At 41.3% G+C, this 22,821-nt stretch overlaps 1 protein-coding gene across 1 annotated transcript; it reads left to right on the top strand.

Annotated features, from left to right (window-relative positions):
* Positions 1-467: 467 nt before the first annotated feature.
* pak6 (p21 (RAC1) activated kinase 6) lies at positions 468-22,617 on the top strand. The gene is made up of 9 exons (XM_027000187.3): positions 468-1,023; positions 10,142-10,367; positions 15,664-16,335; positions 17,691-18,233; positions 18,416-18,549; positions 20,007-20,133; positions 20,292-20,417; positions 20,572-20,706; positions 21,124-22,617. The coding sequence occupies exons 2-9, from the start codon at positions 10,164-10,166 to the stop codon at positions 21,289-21,291; spliced, it is 2,109 nt and encodes a 702-aa protein (XP_026855988.3). The 5' UTR covers positions 468-1,023; positions 10,142-10,163; the 3' UTR covers positions 21,292-22,617.
* Positions 22,618-22,821: the final 204 nt, after the last annotated feature.

Here is a 22,821-nt window from a genome sequence, read left to right as displayed (position 1 = left end):
CTCAAGGTGTCATGAAAAGCATGTGGTGTTGCATTTGCTGTAGTTGGCTAGGAGGAACATATAAAAGAAGATATAAACTACCAGTATTTCATCCTTTGTCTAATAAGTCTTAATTATTAATTTCTAACATACTGTATTTATTCAGAATATATTGTAAATTCTGCTAACTGCAGCTCTTTGTTCTCATGTAATGGAAGCCTCCACTGTCTCCCATGGTCCTAATAATATGGGTTTTGGATTTTCCTTATGGACTTTGTATGAGCTGGCCATCTCTGGAGCACTTGACACCTCATAGGTGCGGCTGTCCTCGCTGTCTCGGTTTGCTTGCTCGTGTGCAAGGTTCACTACAGAGGGGGCGGGCCTGGCAGCTAAACAGTCTCCCAGGTGACGGGCCACTTGCCTCGGCTCCGTCACGGAGAAGCAGCGGAGCGGACGTGCGTGCTGCTCCTACTGAAAGGCACTCGGCAAAGACCGCCCACAGGGAGGAGGGAGGGAGTTGAGAGAGAGAGAGAGAGAGAGAGAGAGAGAGAGAGAGAGAGAGAGGGAGAAATAGTGAAAGAGAACAATATAAGGGGGGCGCAAGAGTGAGAAGCAAAAAACAGAAGGGAGCAGAAGGCAAAGCACGAAGCCATCTCTATGAGGTGGCTGTGTCCTCTGGCAGTGGACACTATCCCTTTCACTCAGCATGGCCGCATCCTTGATGGTGTCTGTTGCGCTCTACCAGTAGCGGAGCTGGCACAAAGTGGGATCGGCTGCGCATGGAGGCCTGGGCGACTCATCTCCAACAAAGAGGCTCTGCGATGGCGATAACGCTGGAGCGGACGGGTGCCCGGAGGAAGCAGCGCATCGGGCTTTCTTGGGCAAGCGTCAGTCTGCAGCGTGAGGCTGCTTGAGACAGCCCTCCTCCCCTCTGTGTGTGTGTGTGTGTGTGTGTGTGTGTGAGCGCGTGCACGTGTGTGTACGCGCTCACATAGCCTCCTCTCCTGAGAGGAGAGAACCTTCAGCGTTCATTGCAACGGCAAGGTAAGCAGACTTGCCTGCTTCTCTGTTTTTAATCCTGAGTTCTTAATTCCCCTCAGATGGTCCCTTTTTTCCTTTTTACTTGTGTGATCTTATGGTGGTTGGGAGTGCGGGGTGCATGCTGAGGCTCATTGATGAGGAGCGGTATAGATCAATGCTACACTAGGCACACGGACATTGCCAAGGAGGAGGGAGAGAACAGAATGCACCAAGTCCAGGTGGTAATGAAGGAGGGATAGAAAAGACAACTGAAGCACTGCACTGCTGTGGAAGGGCTTTCACCTTCCCCTCACCCAAGCTTACCCCCACCCCCTTCTCTCTCCCATTACTCATTCTCTCCTTTTGTGGTGCCTGCTAGTGGCCACCCTGTGGTGAGGCTGCTGCTTTCGGAGACCGAGCCGAGTTCTCCTCTTGCAGTCTCCTCAGGCAGCTGGGTGAATGGCAAGTGGAGGTCCCTGGGGTGTGTGCGTGTGTGTGTGCGTGCGTGTGGGGGGGTGTTCAGGAAGCGTAGCATGGAGAACTGGGCCAGTTGTTGCTGTCACGGTGCGTTAGCTGCCGGCTAGAGGCTGCATGCTCAGGTGTACGGATCCAGGCAAGCTGGCAGCAGGCTGCACTCATGCCGAAATGCTCCCTGAAACGGCCAGAGTGAGGTGGCCTGAATAAGTCCCCTTTTGCATGGCCATGACCAAATTTCCTACTCCTATTACGGAGGCTAATATTCAGATCAGAGCTGTAGAGCCCTGGTGCAGGGTGGGCATGAGGCTAGAAACTTCTAACTTGTGTTGTCGTCACTAAGAGAAGAAAAACAGATGCAATTGTTTACTGCTCCTTCTTCCATTTGACTATTTTTGCATACAGGTTCAGGCTGATCCATTGAATAAGGTGGACATGTGGAGGGATTTGTGTTTAGTGATGTTGCCAAATAAATATTTGTAAAACTAGTCTGCTTTTGAGCAATGGCTTCAAATATGCACCCAGCTGTCAGTGGTTAAATTCACAAGTTCCAACAAAGCTGAGAATCACAATGCAGGAAAGTCTTTTAGGATACCTGTGTTCAAGTGGCAGACAGTTTTGCTTTCTGCCTGATTAAAGCTCAGGAATAAAGATCTGTAAATAACAATTTAAAGGTATTCTTTCATTTGAGTTTGTCCTGTTTACTAGTTTGCCACCTATACCATTATATACGGATCTTTATTTGGTCCTGATTTACAGAATTTGAGTTATGCTTTCTGGATTAATCATAATAGATAATAATAATATAGGTGATTTGGCCCTCTTGTGTAAATATTATATGTTCCTCTGTATCCATGATACAAAAATGCTTGTTCCACTATGTTACATGCATACAGTGCATTGACAGAATGTCTTATCTTCACTGAAGAACAAATTAAACAGGTTGAGAAGAAACCATGACATACAGTATTCATGTTTTGACAAGGCTTAATTAATTGTCAACAGTCCCTGGGCTGAAATTTCTGAGGTTCATAGCTTGCCTGTCCTTGCAGGAGAGCTATAGGATAGCAAAATGAAACAAAAGAAAGAAAAGGGAGTGACAGTGAGGGATGCGAGGCCTGGGAACTAGATTGTGAGCCATCCAGACGTTATTTTTTTTGTCAGTGCTGATCTCTTGCTGACCCCCAGGGCATCTGCGGTCATGTTTCACAGTACGTTTCATTGGTGGTGTGTGGCGGTGTGTTTTTTCTGGATGGTGTGGGCCCAAGCCCTGCTTCCACACAACCTAACAGGACTGCCCAACAAACATCTCTAGAGAAAGTGTCCCCTGTCCCTTTACAACCACTGCACTGTTTGCCTGATTTATATTAAATGATGCCTTGTACTAAATTGCACCGTCAGTGGGCTTTCTCCATTAAAAACCCAGGACAAGGCTAAGACCATGTACAGAAAACTAGCCCTAAAAAAGGTAAATACATTAAGGGCTTAAAGTGACAGACACCAAAATAAATAAAATAGCTTTTGATTTATAATGTAAAATAAAAAATTCCCAGGGAAGGCAGCTATTAAACCCAAAATAAGACCAAAATGAATAGCTTTTTTATCATCAGTGTGTGCATGCTTAAAAAAGAGAGGCCCAAAGGAGTGATTAACCCAATAGTAACCAGAAGCAAATGTTGAAAATGTTTTTGTTTGTTTTCGTCTGAGTAGAGGCATACTGAAGACAAAGGGTAAAGAACATGAAAGTATGCTACAGTAGATCTTGGAAGGGAAATTCACTCTATCAATAAATTACATAATGAAAGCTTGTTTGGCTTGTCTTATTGGACGAGCATGATATGTCATTTTTGCTGAGAGGAGAGAACTGAGTAGAAGCCAGGTGATAATAATGAGCACATCTGCCAAAGCAGCTAAGGACAGAGGTGACACTGTCTCAGACACATAATTTCTACTACAAGGCCTTCTCAAGGTTTTCATGGGATACTGTTAGTGAAAATATATTTGCCATAGAGCTAGACTGGTTTCTGTAGTCAGTCATTGCACCCCCTGAACTAGGTTGTGGCATATGTTTGACATCATACTTCCCTAGTTTTGTGCATTCATGAGACAGGAAAGAGTTGAAATTGAAGATTCAATTAAAAATCTAATATTCTTTTTCATAGATATTTGTAATCAGAACTGTAGATGACAGTTGGAAAACTTGGCTCCGGTAAACTTGCATTTGTTTGATGCAAAACATGGCAGGATCTGCTGCTCTGATATGTCTAAGCTCTTTAACCACACTCATTTCTCTCTCAATTGAAGTGCTGGATTACAATAGTGTCACTGGAAGTTTGAGGGATGTGTTTGCTGACAGAAAACTCTGCTCTTTCAGATGGCACAAATTAGAACAGTCAGTGTATTTCACTTTCTAAAGGCCTACTTGAGCTCCAGTTTGGATAAGAGCAATTTTATTCAACACATTTTGCATCTGGAGTGTTGTGTATCACAGAATGTTGCTTAGCCATTGCATATAAAAAACCCAAATATGTGTGGACACACCATCTCAAGAACAGAGACTGTGTAAATTACAAGTGAATAATGGAACTGAATAGCACTAGTGAAGCCTGTCAGGTGTTTGACTTCAGATTTCATTCTCTTTCTGTCCTCCAGTCAACTTCATAAACATGTAGTCAGGAAGAAAAATCCTCCCAGTATCATCAGACAACACCTTTGGTAATTTTGGCATATCAGCCATTAAGTGCGATAATATATTTATTAAGGCACAGTAAATAAATATCATTTTTAGTAGAGATTTGTAATGCAATAAAAAAGATTTATTGAAAATGAGCAGAGCAGAACATATCAGTTTCCAGTGACTTTCCAGTAAAGTTTGCCAGCTCCACAAGTCCACAATATCATACTAATGGTCTATGATTATGTTAGACAGGATAGTTGCATAACTCACTATATCTTGTTTAAAAGTACAGTACTGTTTTGAAGGATTATTATATACAGCCAGTAGTTCCATTTTGAATTAAAATCCAGGCCACAGGAGCAAATAATATATAACCTTGTAAGACTGTATGATACAAAGGCAGAGCAATTAGATGAGAAGCAACTTTGATTCACCTATTTATTTTAATTCCAAGGTCAATAGGTGAATAAAGCAAACTGTATGTGTGTGTACGAATGTGTGCTTGTGTGTGTACATTTCCAGAGAATGCCCCCATCACACACCACACACAATGCAGTGTCCTTACACTCAAAGAGCAAAACGTTCTCAATAATGAATGTGATGGAGTTCCTTTGCTATCTCTGTAAATAACTTGATTGTGACTCTTGATTCTATCCATGCCGCTAAACAAATCTATCTGTGTAATTTGGCTCAGATTATGATAATTCTGGCCTACACATACATTCCTTCCACATAGTATTCCTTCCACCTGCAACATGCTATCCAACATGAATTCTCCATGAAACAGTGAGTGGTAGTCCCAGAATTGGATCATCTAGAAGGCACACTCCCTGCTAATTCCCCATTATAGTTCCTGCCTGCAACATGGGTAAACATGAATTTTTTTTTAAATTTTGGCTCCTCTGCAGTCAGGCATGGAGGATTGTTGTGCAGTATATTCATACCCCTCCCCCACACACTGTCCCATGGACATACATGTGTTGACTTTGTGCTTAGGTATTCTGACCAATTTTATGGCTGCTGGGACAAAACCTTAAGATAAGAATGGCCTGAACAACCATCCAGGGGGTATCCCGAGAGAGACATCTCTCAATTCTCCTTATTGTGTAGAGGACAAGCCTGAAGGAGGGAGACAATTTGGTATCATGTTCTGATAATAATAACTGAGCATCCAAAACTATGCCATGGCTGTTGTGCTTTCTTAGAACAAGGCATTCTCAAAGTAACTAACCAGAGCTTGGCCTCTGCATGTATTACCATGGGTATATACCAGACCTGTCTTCTCGGATTCAGTTTTAGGTGATAGGCAACCATCCAGGAGGGGATGTGTGCCAGAAATAAGAAGGTATGAGACAAAACCAGAAAATCTAATAAGGAAGGATGTGGTGTGTATGTCATTAGCAAAACAGAGGTAGGAGAAGGCATAAAAAGAGATCGCCAAGAGGGTTGATTTAGAGAGAACCAAACAGTGATCCTTATGGACACCATTGGGGAGTCTGTATGGAGCAAACATGGATGCTCTCCATGTGTACTGATAAAAGTGTCTAGGTAGAATGCAAGCCACTGCCATACTGAGGCTGTGATGCCTGGTGGAGATAGGCAGGAAGAGCTTATGAATTTGTCGAGGATGCAGACAGGTTAGAAACAATCAGGGTCAAGTACATTTTGACTGATTTAGCTATAACTGCAGAGAGGGCCGTTTATTGTAGAATATGCTGGTTTTAAGTTAGGCTGGTTAGAATCCTGAAGTCTTTTCTGGGTATGAAAGGGAGATGACTGGTTACAGACAGCATGCTGTAGGTCTTTAGAGAGAATGTGAAGAAGAGATACCAGCTGGTATCTGTTGAGGTCAGAGGTGAATAATGTGGGCTTTTCAGACAATGTGTATAACCCTGGCTGTCCTGAAGACAGCAATGTAATAAAGCACAATACATACATACATATATATATATATATATCCTGTGTTTGCTGGTCACTTTATGTTTTAAGCTTTGACTGTTGTGGGTTCTCTGCCCTTGTTTCTTAGTCTTTGCTCATGTAAGTTGTGTTATTCATTTTAGACTGTTTCCTTTTCTGTTGTCATGTTTTATTAATTATTTTTTTTAATTATCTATCCTGAAACTCTGAGTTTGTAGATTGAACCTGGACCATGAATATGGCTCTGGTTTTGTATTTGCCACTAATAAATCTAGCTGTTGGTTCACAGGGAATTGGCACTTCTTTTTAGACTTACTTTTAAAAGTCCCTCAATGGAACTCAGTGACATTAACACTAAAAATATAATTAACAGAAAGAGAAATGACCATGTGGATCATGTGGAGTATCTCAAAAGGCCAATGAAGTAATGATCAATTAATGGTATAAGCACCATATAAAGCTTGGTACTGTAGTTACCAGCCATAAAAGTACAGTGCAATGAAGTGCAGTATTATATGGGCCCATTTATTACCTCCTCAAAAAGGAATGTTTTATTAAATGCTTATTTATTTATAGTGGATGGGCCGTTACATATTCATGAGAATATTGAGTTATTTTAAATAATTAATGCATTACTGCTAACCTTGAAGAGGTATCAATTGTTGGAAACAGCAGCCTCACAGAACAGCCACTGACACTTTGCTAAAGGGAGTGCTTGATTACAACTCATTCACTATATTCACATTTTCACATTTTCTTTATTACTTTCTCTGAGGTAAAATGAGGTATGTAAAATCCAAATCTAAGTCTAATATGTAAAGAGTTTAGCATTCTGTAGCTCTTGCAATTTGTTTCATGAATTTGGGATGCTGTATTTTGATGGGGTAAGGTCAGTACTCTAGGCCATATCTGAATGGATTACATGAAAGCCTATGTTGACCACAGGTTTTCAGCACAGCAAGAAAAAAGTATAGTTAGGATATTTTTTCCATATACACTCTATTTAATCTATGATTTATTGTTTTGAAAAGGGTCTTGAACTTGAACTTATGTGCTGTTGAAAACAGCTCAGTAAGATTAAAGTGTGTAAATCGATAGTGCTATCAAATTTTCAATTAACTCAAGAGGACATGTATTCAACACTGTTCAAAATCCAATTGCACTTCTGCAATGTCCTTTAAGAAGACCTTTAAAACACTGTAACACCAAGCCAGAGTAGTTTTCCTTAAAAGTGCTATGTGAGTTTTTAAAACTCCCAAGACTATGTATTGCATTTTTAAATGACAACATAGCCTGAGGTTTGTCCTAAATGTGTCAAGTCTCAGCTAAACACAATGATAGCACATCAAAAACGCTTGCTGAAAAACGTTTAAATATGTTATGTGATGTGTCTCGTAACAAAGCAAAACAAAGCAAAAAGACCAGCACACATTGTCTGCTCACCCAGCATGACTGTAAGTAGAGAGACTCCAACCGTGGCTGGGTGGTCATATCTCAGAATAAATCAATACTGGGAAAGACCACAGTCCATTTGGAGAACATTGATTTGGTTTCGTGGTTGTTTCATGTTGGCACTGTTATCACTTGTAGCCAGAGTGCAAACGGGCTTAGATTTCATCCTCCCATAAATACACATCAGTCTGCTTGTACAGGTGAAATAAACCAAGGCAAAATATTTAGTCTGACAGTGTTGACATTTGTTGACACAGATAACATTGGTCCCCATCATATTACCTCCCTATTAACTATGAAATATGTAAACTATAATCCGCTTGAAGTCAGTAATATAAGGCTTCGTCTGAAAAATGAATTTCTTACGTAAAATTACGATAAACACATTTGACTAAAACATTTGTGATCTACAGCTTTAAGAAAAGCCCAAACTACCTAACTTCCACTTTTTATGCTTCAAGAAAGCCTAACTCCAAAGGTGCACTCCATAAAGTGAGATTAACTATATGTTACAGGTTTTAAATATTTGATGTCTTTATAGGGCCAGGGCACAGTTAGATATTAAAAACAATGTATCTTGTGTATTAGACATAGCACAAAATTGTTGACTTGTCAGCTTTTATCAAATAATATACCCCTTGCTCTTCCACCAGCAAAATTCATGGCAGCAAAAAAGCATTTTCATGTTTAACAAAGGAAAAAAGGCCTATAAAGAAGTATAGGCATATAAAGAAGTATAGGCCTATAAAGAAGTATAGGCATATAAAGAAGTATAGGCATATAAAGAAGTGTGGTTTTGTTCTCTCTCTCTCTTTCTTGTTTCTTTCACTCTCTCATTCCTCATTCTATCCAGCCCCAACCTCCATGATGTGAATATCGAATATCTTATGCCATCATGATATATATATATATATATATATATATATATATATATATATATATATATATATGTGTGTGTGTGTGTGTGTCAGTCACTGGGTACTGATCTGAAGCTGGATTATAACCATGTATCATGATGGTGTCCTGCTGGGGAGTCAGCTTCAGATGCACCACCACTAGTGGGGTCTAGAATAACCTTGTTCAGTTGCTTAATCACTTACCTATTTTTTATAAATTTCACTTCAGCTTTTTGAAGCCTTCCTTAGGGGCTGCATGCAAAGGGAAGAAATAGCATGAGGTGTGAATTTGTCTGGTTACACTGGAAGGCAAAATGTAGTCCAGGATTTCCTAAGGACAACTTCAGAGTTCTATTTTTGAGTATTAAAAGCTTGCTCAGTTACATCATTACATAATGTACAGCTCAAATCTAGTTTCATTTTCTTTTTCCAGGTCAATCTTCCAAGTGCTGTATCTGAGTACCAGTACTAAATCCAGATGTTAAGAATTTAATTATTGCTGAGGTATCCTTCATCTTCTGTAAGACACCTAATAAAAACACAAAATGCTAAAGGTCAGTGAATGTCCTATGAAAATAATAAATATAAAACAAAGTACAAAACCTTATTGGTCTTATCGGTTGGTTTCCTTGGAAGTCCGAGAGAGAAAGACACCTCTGCAGCGACTAACGGACATTTGGGATGAGGGAAGGTTGGCTCCTCTGTGAGCCTTTTCATTCCACTAATGCACTCATAACCCTGGGGCTGGAGCCAGAGCTCCTTTGTAGGCTTTCCATCTGTCACTTAAAGGGCAGGTGCGATGAGAAAGCCTTAATTGAGCAGCTATCCTTCATTTCTCACGTGAACACAAATGTATCTGACTCTCTGCTGATAGAAAAAAAGAAAAACAAAACTAGCCAGGCTAGACAAAAGGGGGATGTGCACTTCATATGAAAGAACATGAAGAAAGCCTGTAATGCAGCCTGCTAACTGTCTTTTGGAACCAGGACAAACACCTGTATGGGATTGATTGATTGATTGATTGATTTCTTCTCTAATTATTTGTGTATGTGTGATTATGTGTGTATGCAGTGTTCTGCATGAGGTTAATTCATGCATAATCCTAAACAATGGTTTAAAGATACCCTTGCTGTAACGTGATGAGTTATAGAAGGATGCGGGGACGAGTCATGTTGAACATAAACACACGTTTTTTTTGCACATATAACATGCACGTCGTAACACACAGACTAATGGGATTAAACACTGACAACACAAATGCATAAACGACAGATTTTTATACATATATGATAACGACACAATGAGGAGCAGGTGTGAGACACAGGGAGGGTGTGGCCACATTGATGAACACACACACACGAGGAGATGTTTGGGGGGAGGGGCCGTACCGTGACACTTGCCCTGCCATTTAATTTATAAAAGGAGGGCTAGATGTAGCAGCCAGGAAAACTTAAAACACACAATAATGTATTAGCTTTTTCTTGTTTTCTATTTTTTTCCTTACTATTATAAATAACAATATGTATCCCTGTAATGTGGTAAATAAATTATAAAAGAGTACAAATAAATTGTCTTCAAAGAAAATTGCAAATACACCATTAAAAATGGCTTCATATATATTGAAAGTGTCTTTAATACTGCATTCATAATAAGCAGGGGTAAACTTTTTCTGTTTTTGTAGATAGTTTGGGTTTTTTGCATTAACACTAAGCTTTTTTTTGGACAGGTTCCAAGTGTAGGACCTGAAAATGTTTCGCAAAAAGAAGAAGAAGAGGCCAGAAATATCTGCACCAAAGAATTTTGAGCACCGAGTCCATACCTCTTTTGATGCAAAGCGTGGAGTTTTTGTGGGCCTACCAACACAATGGCAGAGTCTCATAGAGAACCTGCGAAGGCCCAGACCCATGGTGGACCCCTCAAGAATAACACCAGTGGAGCTGAAACCAAAGAAGGTGGGAGTATTGCAGCCCCTTCATCATGCAACCTTATAAAAATATTTGAGTATGGCCCAATACTCAGTGCAAAAATGGAAAACAATAATTCAATTAAATTACATTCTTGGAAAAAGTAATCAGTGTAGTGAACATTTTCCACGAAGACTTCACACACATTTCTAGCCTCCTAAACATAAAGTATAATTATCACTTTTTCAATATGACTGTTACATCCAGCAGTACATCTATTACATATATACACTGCCTGGCCTAAAAAAGGTCACCAACTGGATTTAACTAAGCAAATAGGTAAGAGCCTCCCATTGAATAATTACTGCATGGGTGATTATGTTTCAGCTGGCAACAAGTTATTTAACCCTAATTGATGCAGTGAGTAGCTTCACATTTGTTAAACAACCATGTCAAAAGACATCCTGTGGTTGTGCAAAAGATGTTAATCTGTTTCAGAAGGGTCAAATCATTGGCATGCACCAAGCAGAGAAAACATCTATGGAGATTGCTGAAACTATTAAAATCTGGTTAAGAACTGTTCAATGCATTATTAAAAAGTGGAAGAATGGTGGGGAAACATTATCTTCAAGGAAGGAATGTGGTCAGAAAAAAATCTTGAATGATCGTGATCGGCGATCACTTAAACATGTGGTGAAATCAAATCGTAGAAAAACAACAGTAGATGTCAGGGATATGTTTAATAGTGAAAGTAAGAGCATTTCCACATGCACAATGCAAAGGGAACTCAAGGGATTGGGACTAAACAGCTGTGTAGCCTTAAGAAAACCACTTGTCAGTGAGGCTAACTGGCAAAAACGGCTTCAATTTGCTAGGGAGCATAAAGATTGGAAGAAGGTCATTTGGTCTGATGAGTCCAGATTTATCCTGTTCCAGAGTGATGGGTGCATCAGGGTAAGAAGAGAGGTGGCTGAAGTGATGCACCCATCATGCCTAGTGCCTACCGTACAAGCCTGTGTGTGCAGTGCTATGATCTGGGGTTGCTGCAGTTGGTCAGATCTAGTTTCATGTGCCCAAAGAATGAGGTCAGGTGACTATCTGAATATACTGAATGACCAGGTTATTCCATCAATTGATTTTTTACTTCCTTGATGGCATGGGCATATTCCAAGATGACAATACCAGGATTCATCGGGCTCAAATTGTGAAAGAGTGGTTCAGAGAGCATGAGACATCATTTTCAAATATGGATTGGCCACCAAAGAGTCCAGACCTGAACCCCATTGAGAATCTTTGGGATGTGCTGGAGAAGACTCCAAATGGTAGTTCAAATCTCCCACCATCGATACAAGATCTTGGGGAAAAATTAATGCAACTCTGGACAGAAATAAATGTTGTAACAGTGCAGAAGCTTGTGGAAATGATGTCACAGCAAATACGTGCCGTAATCAAAGTTAAAGGTGGTCCAATGAAATATTAGTTTTTTTTGGCCAGGCAGTGTATATATACATGGTAATATGGATAACATAAAAGGTAAACTATAAGATAGAAGTCTAACTCCAGGCCTACTTGTTTGGCTTAGTCTCTAAGCTCAGCAGAGTTGCTTTGATTGACAGTAGAAGGGGAAGAATGAACCTCTGCTGACCTAAAACAAGTCACTTTGTGTAGACCTTGTTGGCCTAGTAAGGCAGTCCATCTACGAGAAGGACTCTGATTTAAAATCTGTCCTACTTCACTGCTCCTTTCCATCCATCAGTGTCATGGAGTGGAATGGGGGCATGCTAGATGGGCAACACACCTGGAGCTTACAATCTGGAGAGGGAACTCCAGCATTGCCTGTAGCATTGGCAAATCAGGGGGCAAGTTACTAGTTCTTAGTCATTGCCCAATTAACATTGGTATGAGTGTGAGTGTGAACCAGGGGTTGGTCCAGATGATGGCATGGATCTTTGGATCTCAATGGACAGCAACTGCCTGCCTTAAGTTGAGCAGTCCCCAGCCAATAAGGTGCTGTCCTGCCATGGTCTGCTATTCTCATTGGGTGCATGGTGATTAGGAAGATTAGACTTCAACCACTGCTCTAAGCAATAACACAATGAAAACATTCAGGACATCTGTGACTCCAGAAAAACAGCTGTCATAAATTATGAACTCAAGAGAGTGCATGTAGACATCACTGCCCTTCAGGAAACAAGGATGGCCAATTCGGGCACACTAAAGGAGAAAGACTATATGTTCTACTGGCAAGTAAAGGGATCTGATGAACCCAGAGAATGCAGAGTAGGCCTTGCAGTGAGGAACAGCCTGCTGGGCTGGGTAGAATTAGGCAGAAATGGCTCAGAGTGTCTCCAGATTCTGACTCAACACCACCATCTCTCCATCTCCCTTGCCGGCATTTACATCCCAACACTATGGCCATGCCAGACGCAAAAAAGGGAATTCTACACAAGCCTCACATTCATCATGAACAGCATAGCAAACAAAGAAAAACTTATTTTCTTGGGTGATTTTAAAGCCAGAGTGGGCACTGACCATGACTCATAGCCATCCTACTTTGGACAGTTCAGCATAAAAAAAATTAATGAGAATGGACAATGACTGCTAAGGTATGCACATACCATGGCCTTTGAATCAATAATTCCTTATTCAAGACCAAACCCCAACACAAGGTTTCCTGGAGACATCCACATTCAAAGCACTGGCACTTCATGGACCTCATCCCTGTGAGACATGCTGCCATCAAGAATGTCCTATCATAGTGCTAACTCTCTGGTGTGTTGTAAGATCAGGCTACACCCAAAGAAGTTCCATAGCACCAAGAATCAAGAAACCACTGTATTGTTTTCAGTAAAATGTCACAACCAGATCTCATGGAGCAGTTTGCAATGACTTTAAAGAGAGAGAGCTGGGTAACCCGGGACACCACCTATCTCACAACAATGACTATTTTTGGAAAGAAGACAACATGACACCCATCACTGAAGCTGAAGTGTGCTGTCCTTACTGAGTATAAATGGTCACCCACAACTAGGAACTTGCAGAAGCTCAGGGCTGCCAAGAGCAAAGTTCAAAGTTCAGTGATGGAATTTCTCCCAATCTGATCAAACATAGCAAAAATAACATACTTATTCCACTACATGAATTCGTGTGCCAATGCTGGCCAGAAGGAACTGTACCACAGGGATTCCAAGATTGAGGGAGAAATAAGTGAATACAACAACTACAGAGGCATCTTCATTGTCAGCACAGTCTTGATCTAGTCCTGTTGACCTGCCTACAGAAACTGGCAGTCTACCCGGAGTCACAGTGCGGCTTTCGAGCCAAAAGGTCTACCCTAGATATGATCTTCCCACTTTGTCACCTTTAGGTGAAGTGCAGACAAAAGCAGATGCCTCTGTATATCACTTTTATTGACCTCACAGAGGCATTCCATCTGATTAACAGAGAAGGCTTCTTTCAGATTCTGCCAAAGATCAGCTTCCCTCCAAAACTACAGGGCTCGTTTCAATAGCACTTCAATTGTACAGTTAAATGGCAGCTTCTCCGAGCCCTTCAGCATGTACAGCAGCATTAAAAAAGGCTGTGCTCTTGTTCCAACACTTTTTGGGACCTTCTTTTCCCTGCTCCTGAAGAACACCTTCGGCACCATGTTAGGATCTACCTGTGTACCAGAACAGATGGCAGGCTCTTTAACTTTGCCCATCTCAAAACAAAGGCAAGGACATGTAAGGTTCTCATCAAAAACATGCTTTTTGTTCCAATGTTCCTGTTCAGAATACTGATGCACCACCAGATATTAATATTGACAATTATGATCTCTGTCATGGAACGCTCGCCTCCCCCGAGTCACGTGGTTTGGCCCGCCACGTGCAGTGGGATGGCAGTTTTGTTTGTAACCACACCTGTACCTTGTTCGTCTAAATGTATATAAACCCGTGTCAAAGTGTACAGGGTGTTGGTTATTGTAGGCGTAATGTGTGGATGTTTCGTGTTAATGTAAAACGTACTCTTGTTTCTTGTATCTGTCTAACGTTAACCGTTTCATGTTCCTCGTGTGTGAATCTTGTGAGTGCCGTTAGTGTTCTATGTTAATAAATGTATGTCCCAGTCAGTGGAGTCTGTGCGTCCTGCCCCTCGTCTTGCAGCACTCGGGCCACCGCACGTTACAATCTCGAGGTTATCCATCATTACCGGCAACAAGAGGATCTGGAAGGCAGCCACAACACTCACCTATTCAGTACATTAGTACATTGCTGTATGGAAGTTAGTCATGGACCAATATGACAGACAGCAGTGAAGTCTCAGCACTTTTCACCTGCAAAATATCCACCATATCCTAGGCATATCCTAGCAAGACACAGCATCCTGTTGTGTGCTGGCCTTCTCAGCATGTTCACTTTCCTTAGACAGCACAGGCTGAGATGGCTGGTACATATCCACTGCATCCCAAAAACATTCTCTGTGGAGAACTGGGAGGACTACTGGCTGGTCTCAACTGCCCTACAAGGACATCAACAAGAGAGACATTAATGTACTTGCTATTTATGCTGAATTCTGGGAGAACTTTGGAGATGATCACCCAAGGTGGTTAAGTATTTTGATCCAACACCGCATGGCACGGACTGGGAAAATGATTAACATTGCAGCAGACAGGCAGTTATGCAGAAAGAAGTGCAACACATTTAAAAGACCAGAGGCTGCACATAGATGCATATACTTGCATATACAATGGAAATAAGTGCAGCACAGCAATGCTATTCAAAGCTATTTTACAAAGGATTCTATGCATTCATTTCCAGATGAAGTAATTTTGGACTGCTGAAAATTTTGTTTTTTACGAGAGTAAAAACATGCCTTATCTAGCTGCTGAGATGGAGGTACAAATAGCACAACCACCACTCCATCTCCCTGCCCCAGTGAAAGTGCCCTCACATGAAATCAAGCGCAACTTTGCTTCAAGATAGAGTAACAGGCCACTGGGCTTTCTTTTGACAGCTTAACCAAGTCCTGAGCCATTGTGGTGCATACTACCTTCTTTCGGGGTCCTTTTATATTTATTGTCAAGGACAGTGCAACTGAAGCACATGGCAACTGACAGAAAATATCTTTTGTGGCCAGAAACCCTTGTAAACTTGTGTTGAAATAGAGGTCAAAGTCAGCTTCAAAATAAAAGCTTCTGAATGGAGACCTATAATAAAATAAGGGAAAGAATGTACAGTCTTTTAAACCATTCCCCTCCACTGTTGTCATTTATTTTTGCACCAGTCAGCTCTTTTTTGACCATATGATAAAAAATGTAAAAAGTAATTTTGGAAAAATGACTCTCTCTCCATCTCTCTCTCAGACAATCGTGCGTGGGAGCTTCATTGGCCATGGCGACTACATCTCTGCCATGCTCTCAGACATGAGCCGCCTGTCGGTGAGCAGTTCCAATTCACTGCGCAAGACTAGCCCTTCGGCCCGCAAGAGGGCGCAGTCCTTAGGCCGCCTCGGAGAGGTGGCCGAGGGTGATGCCTACCAGTACGAGGACCTGGAGTGCGCCGAGCCTCACCTTGATCCCAATGCCCACACACAGTGGGCAGATCAGGTGCGGAATGTCCACAGCGAGAGTGGGACGCCATACATGGGTATAAAGAAGAATGTCACCCTCCAGCCCAACGGTGTGCTGCCCAGGGCCAAGTCCACGTATGAGGTCAGCATTGGCTCCATGGAGGGGCGTGTGGGTCCCCCTACCCTGCCTGCCCCTCCCCCACCACCCTTCCCTGTACCACCCAGGCCCGTGTACGTGGGTGGGGATGTGGGAAGCCCCAATGAGAGGTTGATGATGAGGAGGGAGTTTCCCATAGTACTGTCTCACAATCCAAGGCCTATATCCTGCTTCTATAGTCCCACTATGACCATGCAGAGGACCCCAGGAGAGAGTGGGGTTCTCAATCCAGATCTGAGGACTGCAGACAGGCTGCTGGTTCACCCACAAAACAGCCCAGGCAGACCATACTCTTCTTATGACCTGAAGGTAAGCGTTAAGTATGTTAAGTAATGATCTGAAAAAAAATCTTTAAAAAGTCAAAATAGCTTGAACTAGCTTGGTTTGACTGTTCAGCTGTAACGTATATATTTAAAATAATGTAATTATAGTCCCTGTCAAGGTATTGTGCTCTTCTAGGTATTTCTATGCTTGAGATAAAAATACCTTCCTGGCTCCTACAAGGATCTTTAAGATTCATTACAGCTCATGCTCAAAAAGATTATCATGTGCCAAAGAATGCAATATGTTATCAAATAGAAAATGTGGAAAAACATACCTGCATTTGTGGAAACACATACTCTGGAATTAATGTTCATGGTAGTCCTCCACTTTTAGCTATTATGAGGCTCTAGAATATGGACATCATTTGCAGAATACATGTGCAAATATCTTCATGTAGCCATAGATAAGATATGCAAGTGTGTCTGTATTAGGTCAGGGAAGAGCAAATAAGTCATAGAAACATGATAGTAAATATGTATGAGCAAATGAGAGAAGAATACCTGTGGCTATCTAGCTGCCAACAACCCTCTCATACTGCTTCTTGAGGAAGCTTTTACTCATGCTTGGTTAAGACTGAAAGGGTCTGCATGCATGATCTATAGAGCCTGATATCACAAAGATGTGATGCTGCAACACTGCATCATTTCTATACCATTTTTTTCTCACAATAGTTGCTTCTTTTTTTTAACAATAACTACAGAAAGTCTGCTATCAAAAACTGTAAGTTTCAATTATATCACACAAAGAAGTAGCCAAAAATACAGAACCTCTGTGAAGCAATGTTTTATAGAGGTTCTGTATTTGGAATTCCCCACAGGAACAACAATAAACTCTAAAATAATGATATTATATTATATGCCACATAATTGCATAAGATATATGTAATAAGTTACACTAAGAGAATGTATACACAGATTCCATTAAACTAAAATACAGACATTTACAACATAAATGTATAGTCACCTTGTCATTCTAATCTAGAGTTTCATGTATTGATGAAAGAAAGCTTCAGTCCGTATCTGTTATTTATATTGCTGGTGTCTCTAAAGATAAAGTAGGCTGGCACACTCCCCAGTCTGCATAAGCCTGTTTAATTAATGTTGATGGTTTCTCAAGGTGATAAAAAAGTGACATAAAGCATTTAGTCCTGCAGTGTCCCTGTGGTGAGGAGCTGCTATTTTCAGAAGCACTCATGCTCCCTGGAGTAAACGTTCTGAGCACGCACAGCATGCTTGCAGAATTCACCGGATGGTGACGAGCAGGGGGAGGAAAGGCTACATTAGCATGCAGAGTACTTGGCCCTGGGGCACCAGCCATCATTTTCTTTCTCCTTTGCATAGCTGCAGGCAGACGTGGCTCTGAGGCCCCAGCCTGGCTTGTTCCACAGCGGGGCAAGTAGCCCTCTGGTTAGCAGCGCAATGCCACACCGCGCCATCCGTTCCTCCTCCAGCTATACCATTGGCCTCTCACCCAATATTGGCTTCCGACCGGGTGGACCAGAGCCCTTCCTGAGGCAATCAGGCTGCCCCAACCCAGGCCTCTACCCCCGGCAGGACAGCCCGTTGCAGCCTCGGCCCTCACCCACTGGCTCACTGGCCACCAGCCCACCGGGCACATGCTCACCCGCTTTCAGGCCGCCACAGCTGCCGTCGCCTCGTCCACCACCCGACCCACCCAAGGTGACTCATGAGCAGTTTAAGGCTGCCCTGCAGATGGTGGTGGACAAGGGTGACCCACGCTCATACCTGGAGAACTTTGTGAAGATCGGTGAGGGGTCCACGGGTGTAGTGTGCATTGCACGTGAGAAGCACAGTGGCCGCCTGGTGGCTGTCAAGATGATGGATCTGCGGAGGCAACAGCGACGAGAGCTACTCTTCAATGAGGTCACATTTTCTTTATATAAAACTTACAGGGCTCCCACATGTCCCATGATAATATGGCAATTACAGTAATTAGGTAAACAGCAAATGCATTATGTGTAGATTGGCTCTGATGTGGTCTGCATTTAAATATTTATTCAATATAAGTAGAGACACAATTTTTTTTTGCCTTGCTGCATTTGCAGGTAGTGATCATGCGGGACTACCAGCACAGGAATGTGGTGGAGATGTTTAAGAGTGCGCTGGTGGAGGAGGAGCTCTGGGTCATTATGGAGTATCTACAGGGAGGGGCTCTCACTAACATAGTGTCTGAAACCAGGTATGCAAATTAAAAGCAAACATCCCCCCACATCCCCCAAGAAAAAAACAAAAATCAAACAAAAATCTTGCTCTACCAGCATAAATCATCAATTTATCAGTATTCAGAGCATTGAAGAGTTCTCTGAGAAGAAATGACATTATTATATTATTTAGTAGAGCAGATAGAGTAAGGTGCTAACAATGTGTCATCTGTTTGATTCCCAGGGAGCTGTCAAAGTAATAAATATATGTATGTTGCTCTGGATGCCAAACGTGTAAATTTATATTAAACGTTTTAGCCATTATATTTGAAAATTGGACAGATTTAGCTTTAGAAAAAACTAATGCATTCCTTAAGGCTTGTTTACTGTTTCCAAACTTCAAAACAATTTAGCTCAAATCAACTAAGTCTTGATTCACTTCTTTTACCTCTATGAAAAGGGAATGCTTTTTTCCTTCTTCTTTTTAAAAAAGATTTTGATCTGTGTTACAGGAAGTTTAAGATTTTCTGTATAATGATGTCATATTGCAGGGTTTACTTAAGTTCTGGAGTCATGCTCTGTAGCATGTAGCATCTTATCCCAACCACAAGGGGGGAGTGTACTGTTAATTCAGCATCTGATTACGCAGTAACTATTCAGTCCATCACACACAAACCCTGCATACTTTGGGAGCATGTTCAGATTCGGTTATATAATTGAAATTTAGAGTGCTGTGATAACATGAGGGAAACATAATCTGAAAATAAAATTTATCCATGCTAATGTATGATCCATGGGGTTCTCTTGAACCAAACAAACAGTCATTTCTTCTTATCCACTCACCTGCTTTGTTTCTCTAAATATTCAAACTCCAAACTGGCTTTGGCATCTCAATTGGACAAATGCTCACCTAAGTGTCAAGTACTTGATTGCAAATTATATACTATATATATAGACCTTGGCATATATTATTTACTGCCCATTGCTTTGAATTTAGAGTGATTAATTTCTTGGAGCTTGTTTTTAGTTTGCTCAAAAATCTAAAAAACCTTTTTTAAACTACATGAAATAAAAAGGAATTTTTCAACATGTAAAGAGACATTAGGAACTGAGAAAGTAAAAACTTGTATAATTTCTGTAGATGAGTTATTAAGAATCTTTTACATGCATAATGAAGCTCTGCTCCAGTTAGAAGTTGCCCTTTTACTGATGCCTGACCACTTCAAAACACACAAAAGCACAAAACTCAATTCAGATCAGTTTTAAGGGGATACAGAGATATAAATTTGAAAAAATGTCAAATTTAGAATGTTTTTACAAATGAAAATTGGGAGTTATCAAGCATGCGCTACATGACTTATGTGCACATCAGGAACAATTCATCCATGTGGTGGAAAGTGTGATGGTAAAGTAAAGCAGTTTGGCTGGTCCAGGGTCAGGGGCTAGATTTCAGACCTTGATCTGCTGTGCTAACTGAGCAGTGTGACTTGTGCAGGCTGAGTGAGGAGCAAATTGCCACAGTGTGTGAGGCTGTCTTGCAGGCCCTGGCTTACCTCCACTCACAAGGCGTCATCCACCGTGACATTAAGAGTGACTCCATCCTGTTGTCCTTGGACGGAAGGGTGAGAATCCACCCTTTTCTCTTTTTCACACCTTTCCTCTCTTCCCATCCATTTGCTCTTAGCAGGAAAGTTAATAATGTAATGTATCATGCTAAGGATGGAACAATGATTTTTCCATGTAGCCTGAGGGTACAATGCAGTGCTTCTTTCCCATACAGATCAAGCTGTCAGACTTTGGGTTTTGTGCTCAGATCAGCAAAGATATTCCGAAGCGGAAGTCACTGGTGGGGACACCATATTGGATGGCCCCTGAAGTTATTTCAAAGTCACCATATGGCACTGAGGTAATGAGTCACAGTATAACACGGTACAGCATCAAATCAATGGCTATCATTTCTTATTATCACTCAAACATCCAAAGCCTCAGGCTTACATTTATTATACTCCTTGGTTTCTGTGGTCTATTTGAAGGTATAACATTGTTATATCTTACTCCAGGTAGATGTGTGGTCTATGGGCATCATGGTAGTGGAGATGGTTGATGGAGAGCCTCCTTACTTCAGTGAAACCCCAGTGGCTGCCATGAAGAGACTGAGAGATGAGCCAGCACCCACCGTTCGAAATGTTCAGCAGGTAAACACCCCCACCCCCCATATATATATATATATATATATATATATATATATATATATATATATATATATATATATATATATATATATATATATATAGGGAGATTGACGTACACAGAGATACAGGAGAAACAGGATGTTTCGGACAGATGTGTATATATATATATATATATATATATATATATATATATATATATATATATATATATATATATGCTATATAAAACACATATCAGATTCTCTATATATATAATTTGAATCTGTTATACTCATGCATTCCTCATCTATATTCATTCAGCTCAACTGTTCCATAACTTCTAAATAGCCTTACAAAGTGCACAATATCTGCCCCAGCCCATACTGTTGAATAATTCCCTTCTCTTGATCCTCCATGGTCCATCATGCTCTCCTCTGACAGGTGTCTCCAGTACTGAAGGACTTCCTGGACCGCATGCTGACCAGGGACCCAGTAGAGAGAGCAAGTGCCACTGATCTCCTTGAGCACCCTTTCCTCCTGCAGAGCAGCTCTCCGCAGTGCCTGGTGCCTCTAGTGGAGCAATACCGCAAGCGCATGTCTCATTGCTGAGTCCCATCCCCTCTTCCTCACCTCTGTGCTATGCATCCCTGTAGGCCACTCCTTTCCAGGGGCGCCCTTCTCCCGGAATCCCCGGGCCTAAATGCCCCACAACAGGGTGTCACGGATGCAAAGTGGTGAGCATAATAGCCTGCTATGCAGCTGCTGTGAACTTCAAAAGGCACAAGCTACAAGCACTTTTTCCCAGTATGAGCAGGACGAAAACAACTGGGGCTGAATGCTGACATCCTTGGAGTCACAAGGAATTGCATCATAGGTTGTTGATAAATTTTCTTCTTCAAGAGGAATTCATGCTGGGGATGGAAGCTTCGATAGCAGCCTGGACACTATGATAGTGTTAACATTTTCAGCCGTGACATTTAAAGTCACTCCTTTTAGTTAAAGCAAATAACATTACTTATTATTGCGATTCAGAATGGCGCAGGATGGCCAGATTAGGTTGGTACTTTACCAGTGTTCTTAGCACAGCGAGACTATTGCACCTTGTCAAGGATCTTGCAGACCTATACAATGTAGGCTGATTTTAAATTTGTGAAAGGACTTGACTGTCATTTAAGTACTGTGGCTGCAACTGTTTTTAATGAGCCATTGGAACCAACTGAATATATCCTAATTATTCAGCTATTTATTCTTGTTTGTTTGAACTTTTTTTTTCACCAGGTGGACTAACTCACCTACTTTTCTTAAAGTTGTTGTGAATTGTTTGTAAAATGTGGAAATTGTAAATACTGCATCTCAGCTTGAAAGGATTTTAAATGCATAACTGAGGAAAGAACAATGTACATACAATCTCATTAAAAGTTGGTACTGTAATTGCATTCCCAGTATTTTAACTGAATTATGAGTGAAATAAGGAACATCCTATGAAACAGGTAACAGGAGGATTCAGTGTGTTTGTTTACAGTGTGCGTGAATGTGTGTATGAGAGTGAGAGAGAGAGAGATAGTGAGAGAGAGAGAGTATGTTTACACTTGGGACATAATGTTCATGTTGGCATTTCCATATCCAGCCTGTTGTACTGTGACTTATTTTCTTAACGATTCATGTATTTTTCAATGGGTGTCTGAGTGTGTATGTGTGCTGCTAAGGAACATGAGACTGTGATTGTCATTAAGCTAGTGTAGGTAAAGCACACTGGTTATGTATGGTTTGATTCATGCTGATTGGTCTCTCACCAGCTGAGTACATTCTGTACATTATTTTTGAATTCTTTCAGAAATTCAAACATGATTCATTGTGATTGTATTTGTATGTTAGTTGTTCATAACATGGAATTAAATTTTAATTTTGTAAAGTGAATAAAGGATGCATATTGAATTTCTCTCTCTGTTGTTCACACACACACATGCACACACATCCACACACATGCACATCCACACACACACACACACACACACACACACACACCTACACACACCTACACACACCTACACACACACCACTGAAATCCATTTCCAATTAGGTGACCAACAGTGAAGAGCTGTTTTCACACATACAAAACCACACGCGCTATGGCACACT

Source organism: Electrophorus electricus, chromosome 10, assembly GCF_041902795.1.
Source record: "Electrophorus electricus isolate QZ-2024a chromosome 10, ASM4190279v1, whole genome shotgun sequence".
NCBI lineage: Eukaryota > Metazoa > Chordata > Actinopteri > Gymnotiformes > Gymnotidae > Electrophorus > Electrophorus electricus.
This window is presented reverse-complemented; position numbering and strand designations above follow the sequence as displayed.